Raw genomic sequence first — 17176 nt, 5'->3', positions numbered from 1 at the left:
CCTCCATGGTCTTCTATGAGAGTAATTTTGGAGACAGTAGTTACACTGTTCTCCCTAGCCTGTCCCCACTCTTCAGCATCCCGTCTCCCAGGTCTGTAACAGCCTTTTACTCATCCTCACACACAGAGCAGTTAGCTTTGCTAACTCAGTATTTCTCACATTTATTTGCCCGCCAAATCCATTCTTGTCTCCATGTACTGCTTCTTTCTATCCAGATGTCCCAAGACACACACAGTGGAAAACACTGAATCCCATATTATCTTCTCAATGATTTTCTTTTCAGAGTGTGTATGGTTTATAAAAAGTGTCATTTTTATGTTTGTATTTCATTAAATTTATGCTAAATATGAAGTAGGTAGAACAGATATATCCAGTTACAAGAGAGGATACTGAGAGCTACAATATCCATGTTAACTCAGGATTACCCATAATGCATATGATGTTTAAAACTGTTGGAACGTTTTGCATTGCTTTAGGAGTATTTTGCCCCCAGTGGAAAAGTATTTCCCCTAGTAAATAAGATGTAGTATGATCCATGCATAAAAGCCTTTGCTAAAACTTTTTGTTTCATTATTACCAAACCATTTGCATTTTCAGGGAGAGGAAAGTTGAATCAATTGTGTCACAAAAATACCTAGGAGTGCCTAAGTGATTGATTTCATTTTCATCATTAAGTGCACCAGAAGTTTTTTGCTAAGTGGTGCAGAGTATCGTTCCCTTTGGAATGTGTCAGAGTGCGACCCCTAGAGAGACACATCCTCACAGCCTGTATCCCTCCTCCAAGGGGATGGAGGCATAAGCTTGACTCTAAGCAAGTTTGCCTGACTGGACTAGATTACTCAGTACATGTTTGTAACATTCGTTTTCCTCTTACCCTCTTCTGAGACATTTTATAATCAGCTTGGTAAGTTCACTAATTTTCTTCAGCTTTTAACAAGGCAGTCAAGTTTCCACACATGCAGAAAAGCATTCTAATTTGAAATACATTTAAACGGAGGAAAACTATGAAACCATGCCTACAAAATATGCCCTCTGTGGTGGAGTATATTAGAATAAGAGCCTAACATATTTGTATAAAACTTTCAAATATCAGAATTGGTGAGATAATGAACCATGAAAGCATATGTATTGGGGCACTTTTTCTGCTAATTGAGATATAAAAGAGTATTGATGGTCAGTTATCAAAAAAACAGGAAACACTGTCTTTATAAGAAAAGGTTTCTCTGCACAGCTAGAATGGTTTGGCTTGTGCTTAACTATTTAAAACTACATTTTGTAGAACTGCTTGGGTAAATTTCCCCAGATCATTTTTGTTTCTAGGTAACAGTGCATTATCATGTATTTCAGAGCACCTCCTTTCAGAGTGGTCACTTGTAGATCTTGATGTCTTGTCTAAGGGTGGGATATGATTATAAGGTCTTCTCATCTTGGAAGTTTGCCTATATTCATTTTCCAGTTTGTACAAATTGTGGTGTAGATGGTAAGGAGTCCTCCTGCAATGCAGGATACCGAGGTTCAATCCCTGAGTTGGGAAGATCCCTGGAGAAGGGAATGGCAGCCCACTCCAGTATTCTTGACTGGAGAATTCCATGGACAGAGGAGCCTGGTTGTCCTACAGTCCATGGAGTCGCAAAGAGTCAGACACAAATGAGTGACTAACCATAAGCCAGTTTTTAAAGGATAGCTTTTATATCTTAGACTGTTAGACTTAATCTCATAATGCTGATATGAGCTGAGATTTAACTGAAATTAACAGGAGATGAGACTCCTCAGGGAGATGGAGAGGCAGCTTTTATGTTACTGATTCTACAAAATGTGATACAGAAAATGAACTGCATTTTACTCCTCTGCTATGACAAGTTTCCTGTTGACATAGCACATACATTTTAACTTCTTACTTAAAAATAGGAGTTTTTTTTTTATCATTCATCATTTCTTTCAAAATGTTCTATGATTTTGTTTGATGATGATCCTTCCCTGGCCTCCTCACCTCTTTTTCTCCTTCCCAGAAGAATTCAAGAAGTTTTATAAAAGCCAACTGGCAAGTATTTACTTGTAGATGTCTTAATGCCCAGGTCACGCTGTTGTTTTGAATCAGTTTCTTTTTCTCATGCTTAGTTGAAAACAAAACCAAAAAAGAAAAAAATAGACTTAATCTTGTGGGGTTAAATAAAGGAAAGAATGTAGTGAAAGAAGGAAGATTCCTTTTATTCTGGAGTGGGAGCGGCAAGCAAAGACCGTGTGGGGAATGACTGAAAGTGCCTGAGGGCATTTGGTCCCTATTGGTTTTCACATCAAATGCAGTGGTGCCCATGGATAGCCTGTATTGTTGTCAGTTAAATGGGATCATGAGTGTCTGAAAGGTGTTTGAGAATGAACCGAAAATCATTTTCACAAGTGGATGATTACTTCTGCCACATGTTAACCGAACTCTATCAGAATGGCCCAGATTTTTGAGCCTGCATTAATTGCTCTTTCAACCTTGACTGAGGTTTCTCTTTAAGAAAGGCCTTTCCAGGACTAAACTACTCTATATATTGATTTTTTTTTTTTCTTTCTGTATTTTTCCTTGAAAAATGAAGGCTCATAGAAGAATAGGCTTTATCATTCCACATGTAGATTGATTCTTCCATTTCTTTGAATAAAAATCTAGACTCATAAGTGATCTGCCCAAAGTAACAGTCTTTTTTTTTAAGTGCCAAATAATTCCCAGATTCTGTATACAATTATGTTTTTCAAATATTCATTAGTGATGATTTTTCATGATAAAGTAAAATGATGAACTCCCACAGCGTGGACTCAGTGCAAATAAATCATCATATTCACCTTTCTATTAGAACTGTCTGCCACTGCTCTAATTGACACTAAACTACAATATTTAATAATATATCTGGAGAATTTGTGTGTTAAAGTGTTCTTTTAACAACTTTCTAGTTATATTTTTTTAAGTGATTTTAAAATGTTTATATAAATGAGTTCTTGATTTCATGTTACCATTTTCTTTTTCAAATATGGCATGGTAGAGAATATTGGCTATTTCTTTACTAAAATAATATAAAGAGTATATTGTAGTTCAGATATATTGTGTTATGAAGATAAGTTAAATCTAAATTTTTAAAACTAATCAGAAAATGAGCTCTTGAAATTTCATTAACTTTTCCGATTATATATATATATTAGCAGATGATATATAGCATTTGTCGAAAGTGGCTTAATTTATTAGTAAAACTAATTTCAGAGGTTTTTTGGCTTGAAGGAAGGCAAGTCATAGAATGTTATATGAGAATCTGTTTTATTAAATACTCACAGGGGTACTGTGTAAAAAAACAAGCATTTAAAATAATTTTTATTTTTATAGGCATTACAATGTGAAGATGTGATGAAATATGAATATCTATTTGAAAATTCAGCAGAAATAAACTTCTTAATTATATGGATTTTTGTTTTGCTTGAAGATGATTTTTACCAAACTTCATTTTACTCAACAAATATGTTGAGATCATTTTATTGGTAATACATGCTGTTTAAGAGTAATACATGCTGTTAAGATCAACATATCTCTACAGAAAAGTTTTTATTCCTGTTGTCAGAGCACATTCTGATAGATCTCAGTAAGACTCTGCTTTTCTTTATTCACAAATGAAAACTTTAAGGAGCAACTGTGGTGTGTGTCCCCGCTGCCTTCTTAACAGATAACGCTTTTAAGGATCATGTTGAGACCATAGAGGTTATATGATTTTTAATGTTAAATATTGAGATTCTCATATATAACTGTGCTGTAATGGATGAAAAATGATGACCGGTTTGCCTTGTTGATAATAACTATATTGACTTAAAGGTTTAACTATACCAAAGCTCTTTTTATTTTATTTTTTCTTGACATTTTCCCTAGCAACATGGTTATCATGGTACATAATCTTCATATCCGTACCATATTTTAAATATGCAAGTAACAGACTTGAAGTTCATTGTCTCTTAGCTTTGATATTTGAGGATAGAGCATGAATAGTTAGAAATACCCAAAAAAAAAAAAATCATAGGTGAATGAAGCATTGATACACATTTAGTTCATTTTGTGCCTTGTTTCCTAGCTGATTCCTATTTCCTAGCTGATTCCTAGCTTATTCCTATTTGCTGGAAGCAAATAGTACTCTTCATTAGAAATAGTCCTAGAAGAGGGATTAATACTTTAAGATTATTGCTGTATGTATACTGATTTATAAACCCAAATGCTTCCAAGGCTTTACTCTTATGTGTTAAATCCGGGCTTTGTGTCAGTGCTGCTAATTTCTTTGTAAGCAGAGAAGATTTTAAAGTTAAGCAGGCAATTTTTTTGTTCAAAGGGAACAGCTTCTTAATACCTTACTTAAGTTGGGTTTAATTGATGAAAGCAAACACTTTACAATCGTATCTGAGCAGTTATTTTTAAATAATCCAAAAATACTCTAGTTTACATGAGTATTGTGACACATTGGACATATTTCAATGGAAAAAGTGTTATTTTTAGTGTAAGTTAGCATTGGAAGTACATGCTTTTCAAATATATTACACACAATAGACTATATCTCTTGTCCTCATTTAAATAATAATCTTGAATCAAATTTAACTTTGATTAGGGAATTTTTTCCCTAGCATCATTCTCTAATATAGACTACTAAAGAATGCAGTATGACTCTGACTGTGAAAACTGCTGATATGTGTGCCTCTTCTATCCATTTCGTTTTTTTTTTTGGGAGGGGGACACACCATGCAATTTATGGGATCTTAGTTCCCCGACCAGAGGTCCAACCTGAATCCCCTACAGTAGATTTTCAGAGCCCTAACCACTGGACCACCAAGAAAGTCCCTCCATCCATTTCTTACTAACTGAGATTATTTAACAAGGATGAGAAAACATGGTTTTGTTTAAAACCAAATTCTGTAGGTAGATGAAAATGAATAATATTTAAAGCCCTACCAAAACTAAAACAAAAGACCTACTTTTGCTTTGCTCTTTAAAGCCTCTTTAAATAAGGTGAAAAAAAATAATTTGTTAAAGAATGTTGCTCTCCCGCTGTGTGATACTTATTTTATTGGGTAACATTATAAATTGTCACATAGAACCCAGTTAAATGTCTGTCCCCAGTTTGCCTGGTGTTTGGCAGGTCTAATGTACATACTCTTAATTTTTTTTTTTATTTGAGATAATCATAAATTTAGAGGAAGCTAATGACTCAACAGGCTACAGAATATTTGGGGAGAATATAACTGCAGAGCAGATTCACTGCCCCCACCCCAGCCCATCTATAGTATACCAGCCAAGGTACTCTCTCCTGGATAACAAATACACTTCTTGGATAATGTTCTCTATACCTTTGTGGGGTAGCATCAAATTTCATAAAGCATTAAAAAAAATTCATTTTTCCAGAGTTCAGATTCACATAGCAATAGAATATTAATAATAGACTTTTGAAAGTTCTAAACTATTTTTATGAAGCAGAAATAAGTGACAAGTAAATAACTCTCAAAGATTTAATTAACACTATTGCCACTGTATGTTGAATAGATTTAGTCCCATCAGGCGTACCTTCTCCTTTTTACAGAACTATGCAGTTATAATTAATGTTCATGGTAATGACCCTGAGATACTTATAGGGTCCTATTCTAAATCATTAAGGAATAATCAAATTATATTTTATGACTATTTGAAGTCAAGTGAACCTATTGTATATAAATTCTTTAAAAATTCATTATAGATGTATATACAGTCTCCCTAGAATAACTCATTTTTCAGTAATTAAGCATTTCTATATGTGTAATGAAATGAATTTATTGCTTAATATAACATATGTTAAATGTAACTTTAGTATATTTTTCTGAAATTAAAAAAAATTACTGCATTTTTATCCATAAAAGAGATAATTTATAGCTTAACACTCAACATTAAAAACAAAACACCATACTCTGAATTCAGCAGTAGTGCTCAGCATAAAGATGAGTCCAGAGAGAATGCATTTTTACTTTTAGAGATGCTTTCTTATAAATGGACTACCTGATTAAAACCAAATATTCAAATGATTTGGGCTCCTTTTTCCTTACTCTCTCTACATTTCAGTCATCCCCAGATAAGACCACCCACCTTCAAAGAATTTAGACTGCTCTAAATACCAGACTTGAGAATAGATTTGAAAACTAGAAAACCCATTTGACCATTAAAGCTTATAGGAATCCGCCACAGTCCTCAAGATAAAGTGACAAGACTTCATCTTTGTTCTACAGGAATTTAGCTTAATCATGCCAGAAATATTATTTATGGAGCTGTAATGTCCACATCCTTCAAATCCTTAATAAAACTCATTTTTTTTTCTAATTATAAAAGTAAGATGAGGAGACTTGCCCAGTGGTGCGGTGGTTAAGACTCTATGCTTCCAGTGCAGGGGGCACAGGTTTGATCCCTGGTCTAGGAACTAAGATCCCACATGCTGCGTGCCAGGGGTGGATTAGTAGCATGAGGTCTCATACATTGTTAATGGTAATGCAAAATTGTATAGCACTTTGGAAAACAGTTTGGCAGTTTCTATAGTTAAACACACTTTCACTATAACTCAATAATCCCAATCCTAGATATTTACTCTGGAGAAATGAAAATATGTGCACACACAAGGATTTAAATGTGGATGGTTATGCAAGCATACTAAGTCACTTCAATCATGTCCAACTCTTTGTGACTCCATGGCCTGCCAGACTCCTCTGTCCACAGAATTCTCCAGGCAGGAACACTGGAGTGGGTTGCCATGCTCTCCTCCAGGAGGTCTTCCCAGCACAGGGATCAAACCTGCATCTCCTTTCGGCTCCTGTATTGCAGGTGGATTCTTTACTGCTGATCCACTGGGAAAGTTCAAATGTGACTGATTATAGCGGCCTTTATTTATGATAGCCAAACAAGTGGAAACAAATGTCTACCAACTGGTGAAAGATAAACACATTGAAGTCATACATTGAAATAAGAAGGAATAAACTCCTGATACAGACAAAAGCTGAATCTCAAAAACTTTATACTAAGTGAAAGATGCTAGACACAAAAAGCTGCATAGTGTACAGTTCTACTTACTTGACCTTCTGGAAAACTGAACTCTAAGATCAGATCAGTGGTCGCAGAGCTGGGGGTGTGAGGAAAAGACTAATTGTAAAAAGGCATAAAGAGACCTTTGGGTGAGGAGTGGAGATGTTCTATAAATTCATTGTGGTGGTTACATTCCTTCTATGTCAACTTTCATCAAATTATATATCTAAAATGGGTGGATTTTACTTTAAGTACACTAATGATAAACCTTACTTAAATCACAACCAAAAAAAAAAAAAAAAAGACACACTCAATGTAGAAATTGTGGAAATGCAGAAAGACATTAAGAGGAAAATGAAATTCATCCTTAATCTCATCAGCCAGGTATTAATTTTCAGGTGTAACATTTTGATATATATGTAGTTTTTTGCCATACATACACTATGAGTTCATGTGACAGCTTTTTAAAAATTTAGCATTATTATAATTTCCATGTCATTTTTTTTGGCATCACTCTTAATGATAACCTAATCATTTTGACTCCTTGATTCTTACTTGGGTTGTGACTTTTTGCTCTTGACTGACATTGGTGAACATCTTTTTTCTTCATTCTCCCCTGAATTTTACATGTGTCTCTTATAATAAGAATCTGATTTTATACCAGCAAAAAAAAACAACTAGATGATGATATTGATACCTAATTCTAGAATGCATGATTATAGTGAAAAATGTTAGATTTGAAATTAAGTTTAATGTATTCTTATTTAGTATTAGTTATTGCTTCTGATATCTTTCATTTCTGTTCATTTCTTATGTAAAATTTTTGTCTGGCTACTAGGGAAACTAAAGGAGGAAACTGTCATATTTTTCCCTCATAGCACTGGTAACACTTACATTATGCAGAAATGTTTACTTCTGTTGAACATAATTTTTTTTTATGTTGAGACAAAAACTCTTATGAGGAATTCCTTTCTAGAAATGTTTGATCAGTGGTGACTTCTTCCATGCATGTTCTATTGAATTCTTACAGTACAGTAGCCCATAATGCCTCAAGGCCCAACATTCAAATGCTTACCTTGGTTCCAATCTTGAACTGTCTTTTATTCTATTCTTCACAACATCTTTCAATATACCCGCGTGCATCCACCCACCCCTCTGCTTTCTCTCTTCACAGAGACCATACCTTTTCATTCCAAATGTGTCGAGGCATCGTTTTGAATGAAGTTGCTGCTGACAGTATTATCCCTTATGCAGAACCTTCGCTGTCAGCCAGACTTACACTTGCTTATGGTGTTGATGGTTTGTGTACCACTATTCACTTTCGCTTATGTCTGACCAGCATGCTAAGTGAGACACGTTGAAGAAGCAGCCTGCGGTCACAGGCAGAGGTTATTCCAAATGCCTTCTTGACTCATTGGCAGCTATTTGCTGCACATCTTGCTAGTGAATTTGTACAGAGAGCATCTGTCACGTCCACAGTATGTATAGCTCTTGAGGTCATTGCTGTTAACCCTGTAATAGGCACTGGAGTATGTGCCTTTCATAAGAGGAAAATTACACAGGGAAGACAGGAAGAGAGCAACTAAACACCTATCACTGGAACCATAGAAGAGAAATTAGAGGCTGGAGCAAAGGTGGGGCAAAGGATTTCCAAGGGCCCTCAGGAGGGGAGGGTGAACAGGCGAGAACAGTACTGACGGATGTTTCTGATAGTCTCTGACTGCATCAGCGTTACATTCAGAAGCGCAGACGGTGGGATATCCAGAGTATTACAAAACTGAATAGAAGTTCGCAAAATACTCCCGCTAACTAATGTGCCTGAGAGAAAGAAAATACATCATTGATTTGGGCAGTACTGGCAATGTTTGCTAGGCAGGAGCCTAGGATTTATGTCAACTTTTAGTCACTCCATTTCTGTTTGTGTGGGTTTTTTTTTATGGAAATTTAGAAATACAGAGAATAAAGATGGAAAATTAAATCTTCCATAACCCCACCATTCAAAGGCACTATTACTAACAATTTTGCAATATCTATTTCATATATTTCTTTTACAAATTTCAAATCCCTTAAGTATGTATATGGTTTTGAAACTTTTTTCATAAAACATTATATCATGAGATATTCTTTATGTTATTAATTTTATCAAAAATAATTTTTCAGTGGCAGCATATATTTCTTTCTGTGCATCTTCCAGCATTGTTTAAACAATTCACCTACTGTTGGACATTGTTACCTTTTTTCATAATATGAACAATACTGTTTTATATATCCATGTAACATATGTATTCATGTGTGTGTCTGTTTCCCTAACTCCATGATGAAGAAGTGGAGGACTATTTCTATATCAGTTCAGTCCAGTCACTCAGTCGTGTCTGACTCTTTGCGACCCCATGGACTGCAGCACGTCAGGCTTCCCTGTCCATCACCAACTCCTGAAGTTTAATCAAACTCATGCCCATTAAGTTGGTGATGCCATCCAACAATCTCATCCTCTGTCCTCCACTTCTCCTGCCCTCAATCTTTCCCAGCATCAGGGTCTTTTCAAATGAGTCAGCTCTTCACATCAGGTGGCCAAAGTATTGTAGCTTCAGCTTCAATACCAGTCCTTCCAATGAAGATTCAGGACTGATTTCCTTTAGGATGGACTGGTTGGATCTCCTTGAGGTCCAAGGGACTCTCAAGAGTCTTCTCCAACACCACAGTTCAAAAGCATCAATTCTTCAGTGCTCAACTTTCTTTATGGTCCAGCTCTCACATCCATGCATGACTACTGGAAAAACCATAGCTTTGTCTAGATGGACCTTTGTTGGCAAAGTAATATCTCTGCTTTTTAATATGCTGTCTAGGTTGGTCATAACTTTTCTTCCAAGGAGCAAGCAACTTTTAATTTAATGGCTGCAGTCACCATCTACAGTGATTTTGGAGTCCAAAAATATAAATTCTGCCACTGTTTCTACTGTTTCCCCATCTATTTGCCATGAAGTGATGGGACCAGATGCCATAATCTTTGTTTTCTGAATGTTGAGCTTTAAGCCAACTTTTTCACTCTCCTCTTTCACTTTCATCAAGAGGCTCTTTAGTTCTTCTTCTCTTTCTGCCATAAGGGTGGTGTCATCTGCATGTCTGAGGTTATTGATATTTCTCCCAGCAATCTTGATTCCAGCTTGTGCTTCCTCCAGCCCAGCATTTCTCATGATGTACTCTACATATAAGCTAAATAAGCAGGGTGACAGTATATAGCCTTGATGTACTCCTTTTCCTATTTGGAACCAGTCTGTTGTTCCATGTCCAGTTCTAATTGTTGCTTCCTGACCTGCATACAGATTTCTCAAGAGGCAGGTCAGGTGGTCTGATATTCCCATCTCTTTCAGAATTTTCCACAGTTTTTTGTGACCCACACAGTCAAAAGCTTTGGCATAGTCAATAAAGCAGAAATAGATGTTTTTTTTCTGGAACTCTCTTGCTTTTTCGATGATCCAGTGGGTGTTGGCAATTTGATCTCTGTTTCCTCTGCCTTTTCTAAATCCAGCTTGAGCATCTGGAAGTTCACGGTTCACATATTGTTGAAGCCTGGCTTGGAGAATTTTGAGTATTACCTTACTAGGGTGTGAGATGAGTGCAACTGTGCAGTAATTTGAGCATTCTTTGCCATTGCCTTTCTTTAGGATTTGAATGAAAACTGACCTTTTCCAGTTCCATGGCCACTGCTGAGTTTTCAAATTTGCTGACATATTGAGTGCAGCACTTTCACAGCATCACCTTTTAGAATTTGAGATAGCTTAACTGGAGTTCCATCACCTCCAGTAGCTTTGTTCTTAGTCATGCTTCCTAAGGCCCACTTGACTTCACATTCCAGAATGTCTGGCTAGAGCCAGAAGTGATCACATCATCGTAATTATCTGGGTCATGAAGATGTCTTTTGTACAGTTCTTCTGTGTATTCTTGCCACTTCTTCTTAATATCTTCTGCTTCTGTTAGGTCCATACCATTTCTATCCTTTATTGAGCCCATCTTTGCATGTCATGTTATTCTACAAGAAGGTGGTCTTATTTTACACTCCATGAGTAGTGAATATGAAAGCCCATCATTTCAGCACCCCTTAGCCAATATCCCATATATTTTTTAAAAGCAGGCAAAAAGTATGTTTGCTTTTTTTTGCAAAGGAGAATTATTTTCATAAAACAGGAACTAAAATTTCAAGCTAAGATTTCAGTTTTAAAAATTGAGAGAAAGATTAAAGACATTAAGACCATCAACAAACTATTAGCTAAAGGGCTTTTTTTAATCATTCAGAATTGTATATAATTTAAATTAGTTTGAATACCCTCTATAATGTTAAATCTTAACTACAGAAAAAGGAATTGTGATAAAGAATTTTTCACAATGAGGAATTGTGAAAAATCATACTTTAATTTAAAAATTAGGTCTCTGTCATATTTTTTAACTCCTAAAATGTTTTCCACTTTTGTGGGAGGTATGTGGTATAATTTTAAATAGCTCTCCATGACATGCTCATACTTGATTAATTTCTTCCCTTTCCTCCTCAATCCTTAAGCCTACATCTGTGTATTCAAGTAAGAGCAAAAGTTCTGTTCTCCAGTGATTAACTACTTGAATCATTTCAATTCAGGTTACTAACAGCAATGCACAGTTAAACAGAAGTCTTGATTGAAACTATTGTTAAATTATACAATTTCGCTTTCATTAGTATCTGAGTTTCATAGTTAGGAAAATTTGCATTAAGAAGCTCACATAAGTCAGATAAGTCTCCAAGTTACAGGGCTTGGACCTTAGAAATCATCACATATAGTTCTTTGATTTGATAATTGAAGAATTGGAAACTGAGACTGGTCCAGGCACATTTTGGACACTCAGCTGGACAGAGACTCCTCATCCTGGGTTCTGGCCTCTGCAGCCAGCTCCCTGCCAGGCCACAGTCCTCAGCCTCTGTCACCTGAGAGCTGAAACATCTGGTCCCTAGCCTCAATTCATAGCATACGTCTCTCCTGAGAAATATGTGTAAGAATACAATTCCTACTGCTTCTTTGATTATCCTTTCTAACTCCAACTTCACTCAATTTGTGGAGAGAACTGACAAATTGATAAGCCACATACATCAATTCCCTTTCAAGAGCCTTAGAACAGACTCAGTCATTTTGTAACACAGAAGTTGGGTGCTGTCCCAGGTTCCAATTGAACTAAACTTTGCAGGCTGCTCTCGAGAATAAATACCTGTGGAATAAATATGATTATGTGGTACCACACCATTATTCATATAAGGTATTTCTGTTTTTCTTACCAGATATCTGTATGCCCTTGGACAGAAGGTTTGGAAAAGATGGAAAAAACGTTATTTTGTTCTTGTTCAGGTAAGTACACTTTTTTCCTGTCATATAATCACTGTAAGGCAATCAAACTTTTATTTGGGTTATATCTATCAGTATCTACTGTATTAGACATTAAAACTGAGAAGTTTAGAAAATGTTTAATTCATTTTAAAATGTAAGTAGTAAGGCCATTCTAATGCAACTAACCTTTTTATTTAAAATAATTATTTTTTCAAGTCAAACATTTTAGTGAACTAAATGGCATTATTTTATGCTTTTTCTGCACCTCTTCAATGTCTGGCTTAATAAAAATAGAATGCAGCTGTATTTTCAAATCAGCTTCTGCCTTCAATCTGTTGCAGTCTCAGGTGAAATTTAGCCTCTGGAAAACTTTACTATATGCTCTTGAGAGAGTAAGTGTGAAACGGACAAAGATGTTTAAACATAATTTTAAAAATGGTTCTGACCTCACAAGTCCCCTGAAAGGATTTTGAAGATCCCCAGGATCCCGAGACCATACCTTGAGAACCACTGCATTATTCTGATGTTTTATAGATAAAACTTAGTTCATAGAAACATGCCTTTTTAAAAAACTGTATCATATATATCACTTATTCAGAGGTACAGGTTTTTTTAATTGCCTTGACTGGTGGATTTGTTTGTGATAGGATTCTGAATATAGGCAGATTGCTACAATGTACAGTTCAGTAGACTCTTGTTTTGTTTTGGTGTTTGAATCATGAATGACCTTTGCTCATAGAATATACTCATTTGGTTAAAGTTACTTTAAAGAATAATTTTGAGTAACAGTCATTCCAGTTCATGATAAATTCAAGCTGTCTTATTCCCAATGAATATATATGAAAAGAGAAGCTCTCTTGGTATTCTTAACAAAACAATCTGTAAAATCTTACCGATTCCTATCCACACAGTATTGTTTTTATTCAGTTGCTAAGTCATATCTGAACTATTTTGCAAGCCCATGTACAGTAGCATTCCCCCAGGCTCTGTCCATGGGATTTCCCCAGACAAGAATGCTGGAGTGAGTTGCCATTTCCTTCTCCAATGGATCTTGCAGATCCAGGGAATCTTCCCAAACTTGCATCTCCAGCATTGGCAGGTGACGTCTTTACCACTTGAGCCCCAGGGAAGCCCTACTCACGTATTAAGCAAGTATAGACAAGATCAGGTTAACATGGTGATATCCCAAGGAAGGAAAATCATTTGCTATCTTCCAGAAATAAAGTCATCTATCTACTGCTGGATAAAATTATTTTATTGATGTGCCATAATAGCATGGTAACTTCATGAAAGTGTAAATTTTTAATCAAAAGTGGGATTTTTCCCCGCCTGGGTAAAGTGTAACTTTTTCTTATGTAAATAGAACTGACAATCCCCTGGTGGTCCAGAGGTTAAGATTCCAGGCTTCCATTACAAGGGCCCTTGGTTCAATCCCTGGTTAGAGAAGCAGATACCACATGCCATGCAATGAAGTCAAAAATAAAAAATAACAAAATTTATAAATAAGTAAATAGAACCATTATTTGGTCAACCAGATTAATAAAAGATGCACATACATTTGCACACACAGAGAGACTATTTTTTATATAAAACCCACACATTTGCTTTGAGTAAGGGCTCCCTGTTGGTAGTTCTCAGTGGTCTGTCTTCCAAAAGTCACACCCATTAGGCGTCTTCTTGGGTTTCTAGGCTTAATTTCTTTACACTGGCACAAAAATTTAAATGCATTTACTAGGCAGTTTGAGCGCATATCTTTTTGTACATTTTTATTTTATTTCCACTTATAGATTTTCTCACCTACATCTAATTTATCAAGTTTGTGTTAGTGACTTGTCTTTGTCAAATCTTTCCAAAACATTCAAAAGATTTTTCATAAAAACTGCAGCTTCTTTTTCATGGTCATATATCATGCATTTACACAGAATATCATAAGTTCTCATCCCATAAGTTCAGTAGCAGATGTTATTGGCCTCATCAAACACTACTGATTCTTAGTAAGCATAGAGTTGAACTGGTGGAAATAAGTATAAGAACACATGAGAATGTCACCCAGTAACCACAAATTTCAACATGTCATACCTATTAGTCAATATGGTTTTCCAAGAGCAGTTTTAGGTTCACAACAAAATTTAAGGGAAGGTACAGAGATTTCCTATCTATCCTCTGTCTCCACATAAGTTCCTCCACTATCAACATCACTCATCAGAATGGTACATTTGTTACCAAGAATGATCAACACTTGACACATCATCTTCATCAAAAGTCCATACTTTTTATTAGATTTCACTTTCGGTGTTGTGCATCTGTGTATTTGAACAAACATACTATTTATCACTGTAATACACAAAGCATTTCGCTCCCTTGAAAATCCTCTCTATTCTGCCTATTCATCTTCACCCTCCCACCTTTGGCAACCCCTGATCTTTTTACCATGGGTTTGCCTTTTCCAGAATGTCATAGTTGGAATCTTGCAGCATGTAGCCTTTACTAATTAGCTTCTTTCACTTAGGAATTTGCATTTAAAGTGTTTCCATGTTTTTTCCAAGGCTTAAAAGCTCATTTCTTTTTAGCACTGAATAATATTCCGTTGTACAAATGAAGCACAGTTTATTTATTCACCTACTGAATGACATCTTGGTTGCTTCCACATTTGGGCAATTATGAATCAAGCTGTTATACACATTTGTGTGTGGGTTTTTGTGTAGACATCTTTCCAGCTTTTTTGGGTAAATACCAAGGAGCATGATTGCTGGATCATATTCATTATTTTTAACGAAAGAATCCTAGAGTGTTCTTTGTATAGAGATCTAGTAAAGCAACAGTAGGCTAAAAGAGTTTCTAATATACATTGTTTTAATATGAAAATCAGGCCTTAGTAGATCAGTTTTGAGAGCTCAGATGGACGCCTTATGCTTCTAGCCAGGTAAAGTTCAGGGTAATCATTTGCTCCTTACCTTATTTTTTGATATATGATCACAAGAGTCAAGTTACAGAGCAACCATGTATATGTTCATTATCACCCCATAAGAGGCTTTAGAAATAAAAGAAGAATTTTTTCTTTTATTCAAAAAATTCAAAAAACGAATTTGAATGCTTTGAGATCATTAATTGGTCTTTACGGAACATTAACCATGTCTTTGGAAAGCTGGAAAGCTCTCCATGTAACAAAAATATGTTTTAACATTTTAAAGGCAACCTCCAGTTTAAACCAAAGGAGGTAAACCTCTATACTCCATAATTAAAATTTAGGATAAACACCACCAAACTGTCATTTCAAACTATCAATTCAGATGTATTCTACCTGACATAGCGTCTTGAAATTTGAAGTCACATGTAAGTATTGTGAAAGTGTTAGTCACTCAGTTGTGTACGACTCTTTGCAGCCGCATAGACATAGCTCGCCAGGCTTTTCTTTCCATGGGATTCTCCAGGAAAGAATACTGTGGCAGGTTGCCATTCCCTTCTCCGGGGGATCTTCCTGACCCAGGAATCGAACCCAGGTCTCCTGCATTGCAGGCGGATTCTTTACTGTCTAAGCCACCAGGAAGGCATTGTATCTTTATACAAATGTATGTATATACACGTGTTCACACAGAGAATCCCATGCCCAAGTGTATTGAGATTTACATGCCAGTACTCTGACAACTCTTTTAAGTGTTAAATATAATTGAATCATCCTTTCAATTCCAAATGTAATGGGAAAACGGGTGTACACACTTCAAAATCAAGATGGGTATGTATGGAGATTTAGCAGAAGGACTCATTGGGAAGTAGTGGGTCATTTTATTAGTATCTTTAAAGACAGCTCTCATTCTATTGGCACATGGCTTGCGGATCCATACCTGCAGACTGCACTATTGAAAGGTGAGGGAGTCGTCTCCAGGAGGACAGTGTACCCCTGCTGTGTCTGCTGCCGCCATCGGCAGAATGGTGCTCTGGTGATAATGTGAATCTCATCACCACTCGTGAGTGTGTATTATCTGAGTGATGGAGCTGGAGGTCTAGCCATCAGCCCAAGAATTTGTGCTCATAAAAATTGATTGAGAGTCTCGTTTGCTCAGCTGCAATGTCGTTGTTCAAAGTGAACACTTACGGAGCTGCTGAGGTGAAGAGACTTTCCAGAGACTTTTGTATCAACATTTAAATCCGAGTTGAAAATGGGAAAATGAATTACTTATCATTGTGGGGTGTTAACTGAGCTAAGTAAGATTAGTTTTGGACCCCATTTACATTCTAAAGCTGGTATGCTTACAGTATTAAAAAGATTTTTCATGCTTTTTTTAAGAGGCTGCATTTGTTTCTGATGAAGGTAAATTTGGGTCCAAGCCAAACTGAAAGAACAGTGATTTTGAGGAATATGTTGGAAATCTTCCCAAAACTTACATGTGTTTTTATTAAACTCATATGTGTTTCTTATTAATTTTTCTTAAGCATATTCAGTGTTTTAGTGTTACATTTGGAGGATATCATTGATGTAAAGTACTTATGATACTAGTATGCTTTAGTTCATTGTAATAAACCATTTAATGGCTTTAAAACTCCATATTTGTATCTACAATTTAAGCAAACTGAATTATTTCATAAATCTGTATTCAGCTAATACCTCCGCAAATAACTGTATGCCCTCAGATGCTGCATATTTTGTGGTGATATAAAAATTCCTGAAGCACTCCCCTATTAATACAACTATTGCTATCTTTAATCTAATATTTATTATGCAAATATGGCAGGCATTTATGCAAAGCACTTTTTTTTACCACCACACTATCTCTTTTAGTCTTCAAAA

At 35.8% G+C, this 17176-nt stretch overlaps 1 protein-coding gene across 7 annotated transcripts in view; it reads left to right on the top strand.

The window, feature by feature from the left end:
• CADPS2 (calcium dependent secretion activator 2) overlaps positions 1-17176 on the top strand; it is a 555077-nt gene that overhangs the window by 345693 nt on the left and 192208 nt on the right. For all 7 annotated transcript variants that reach the window (XM_061165698.1, XM_061165697.1, XM_061165696.1 and 4 more), the window contains exon 9: positions 12345-12411. In XM_061165698.1, coding sequence (XP_061021681.1) covers positions 12345-12411 — 67 coding nt within the window. The remainder of the gene's footprint in view (positions 1-12344; positions 12412-17176) is intronic.

Source organism: Dama dama, chromosome 18, assembly GCF_033118175.1.
Source record: "Dama dama isolate Ldn47 chromosome 18, ASM3311817v1, whole genome shotgun sequence".
NCBI classification, from domain to species: domain Eukaryota; kingdom Metazoa; phylum Chordata; class Mammalia; order Artiodactyla; family Cervidae; genus Dama; species Dama dama.
The sequence above is the reverse complement of the archived record's forward strand: the minus strand, read 5'-3'. Positions and strand labels throughout refer to the sequence as shown.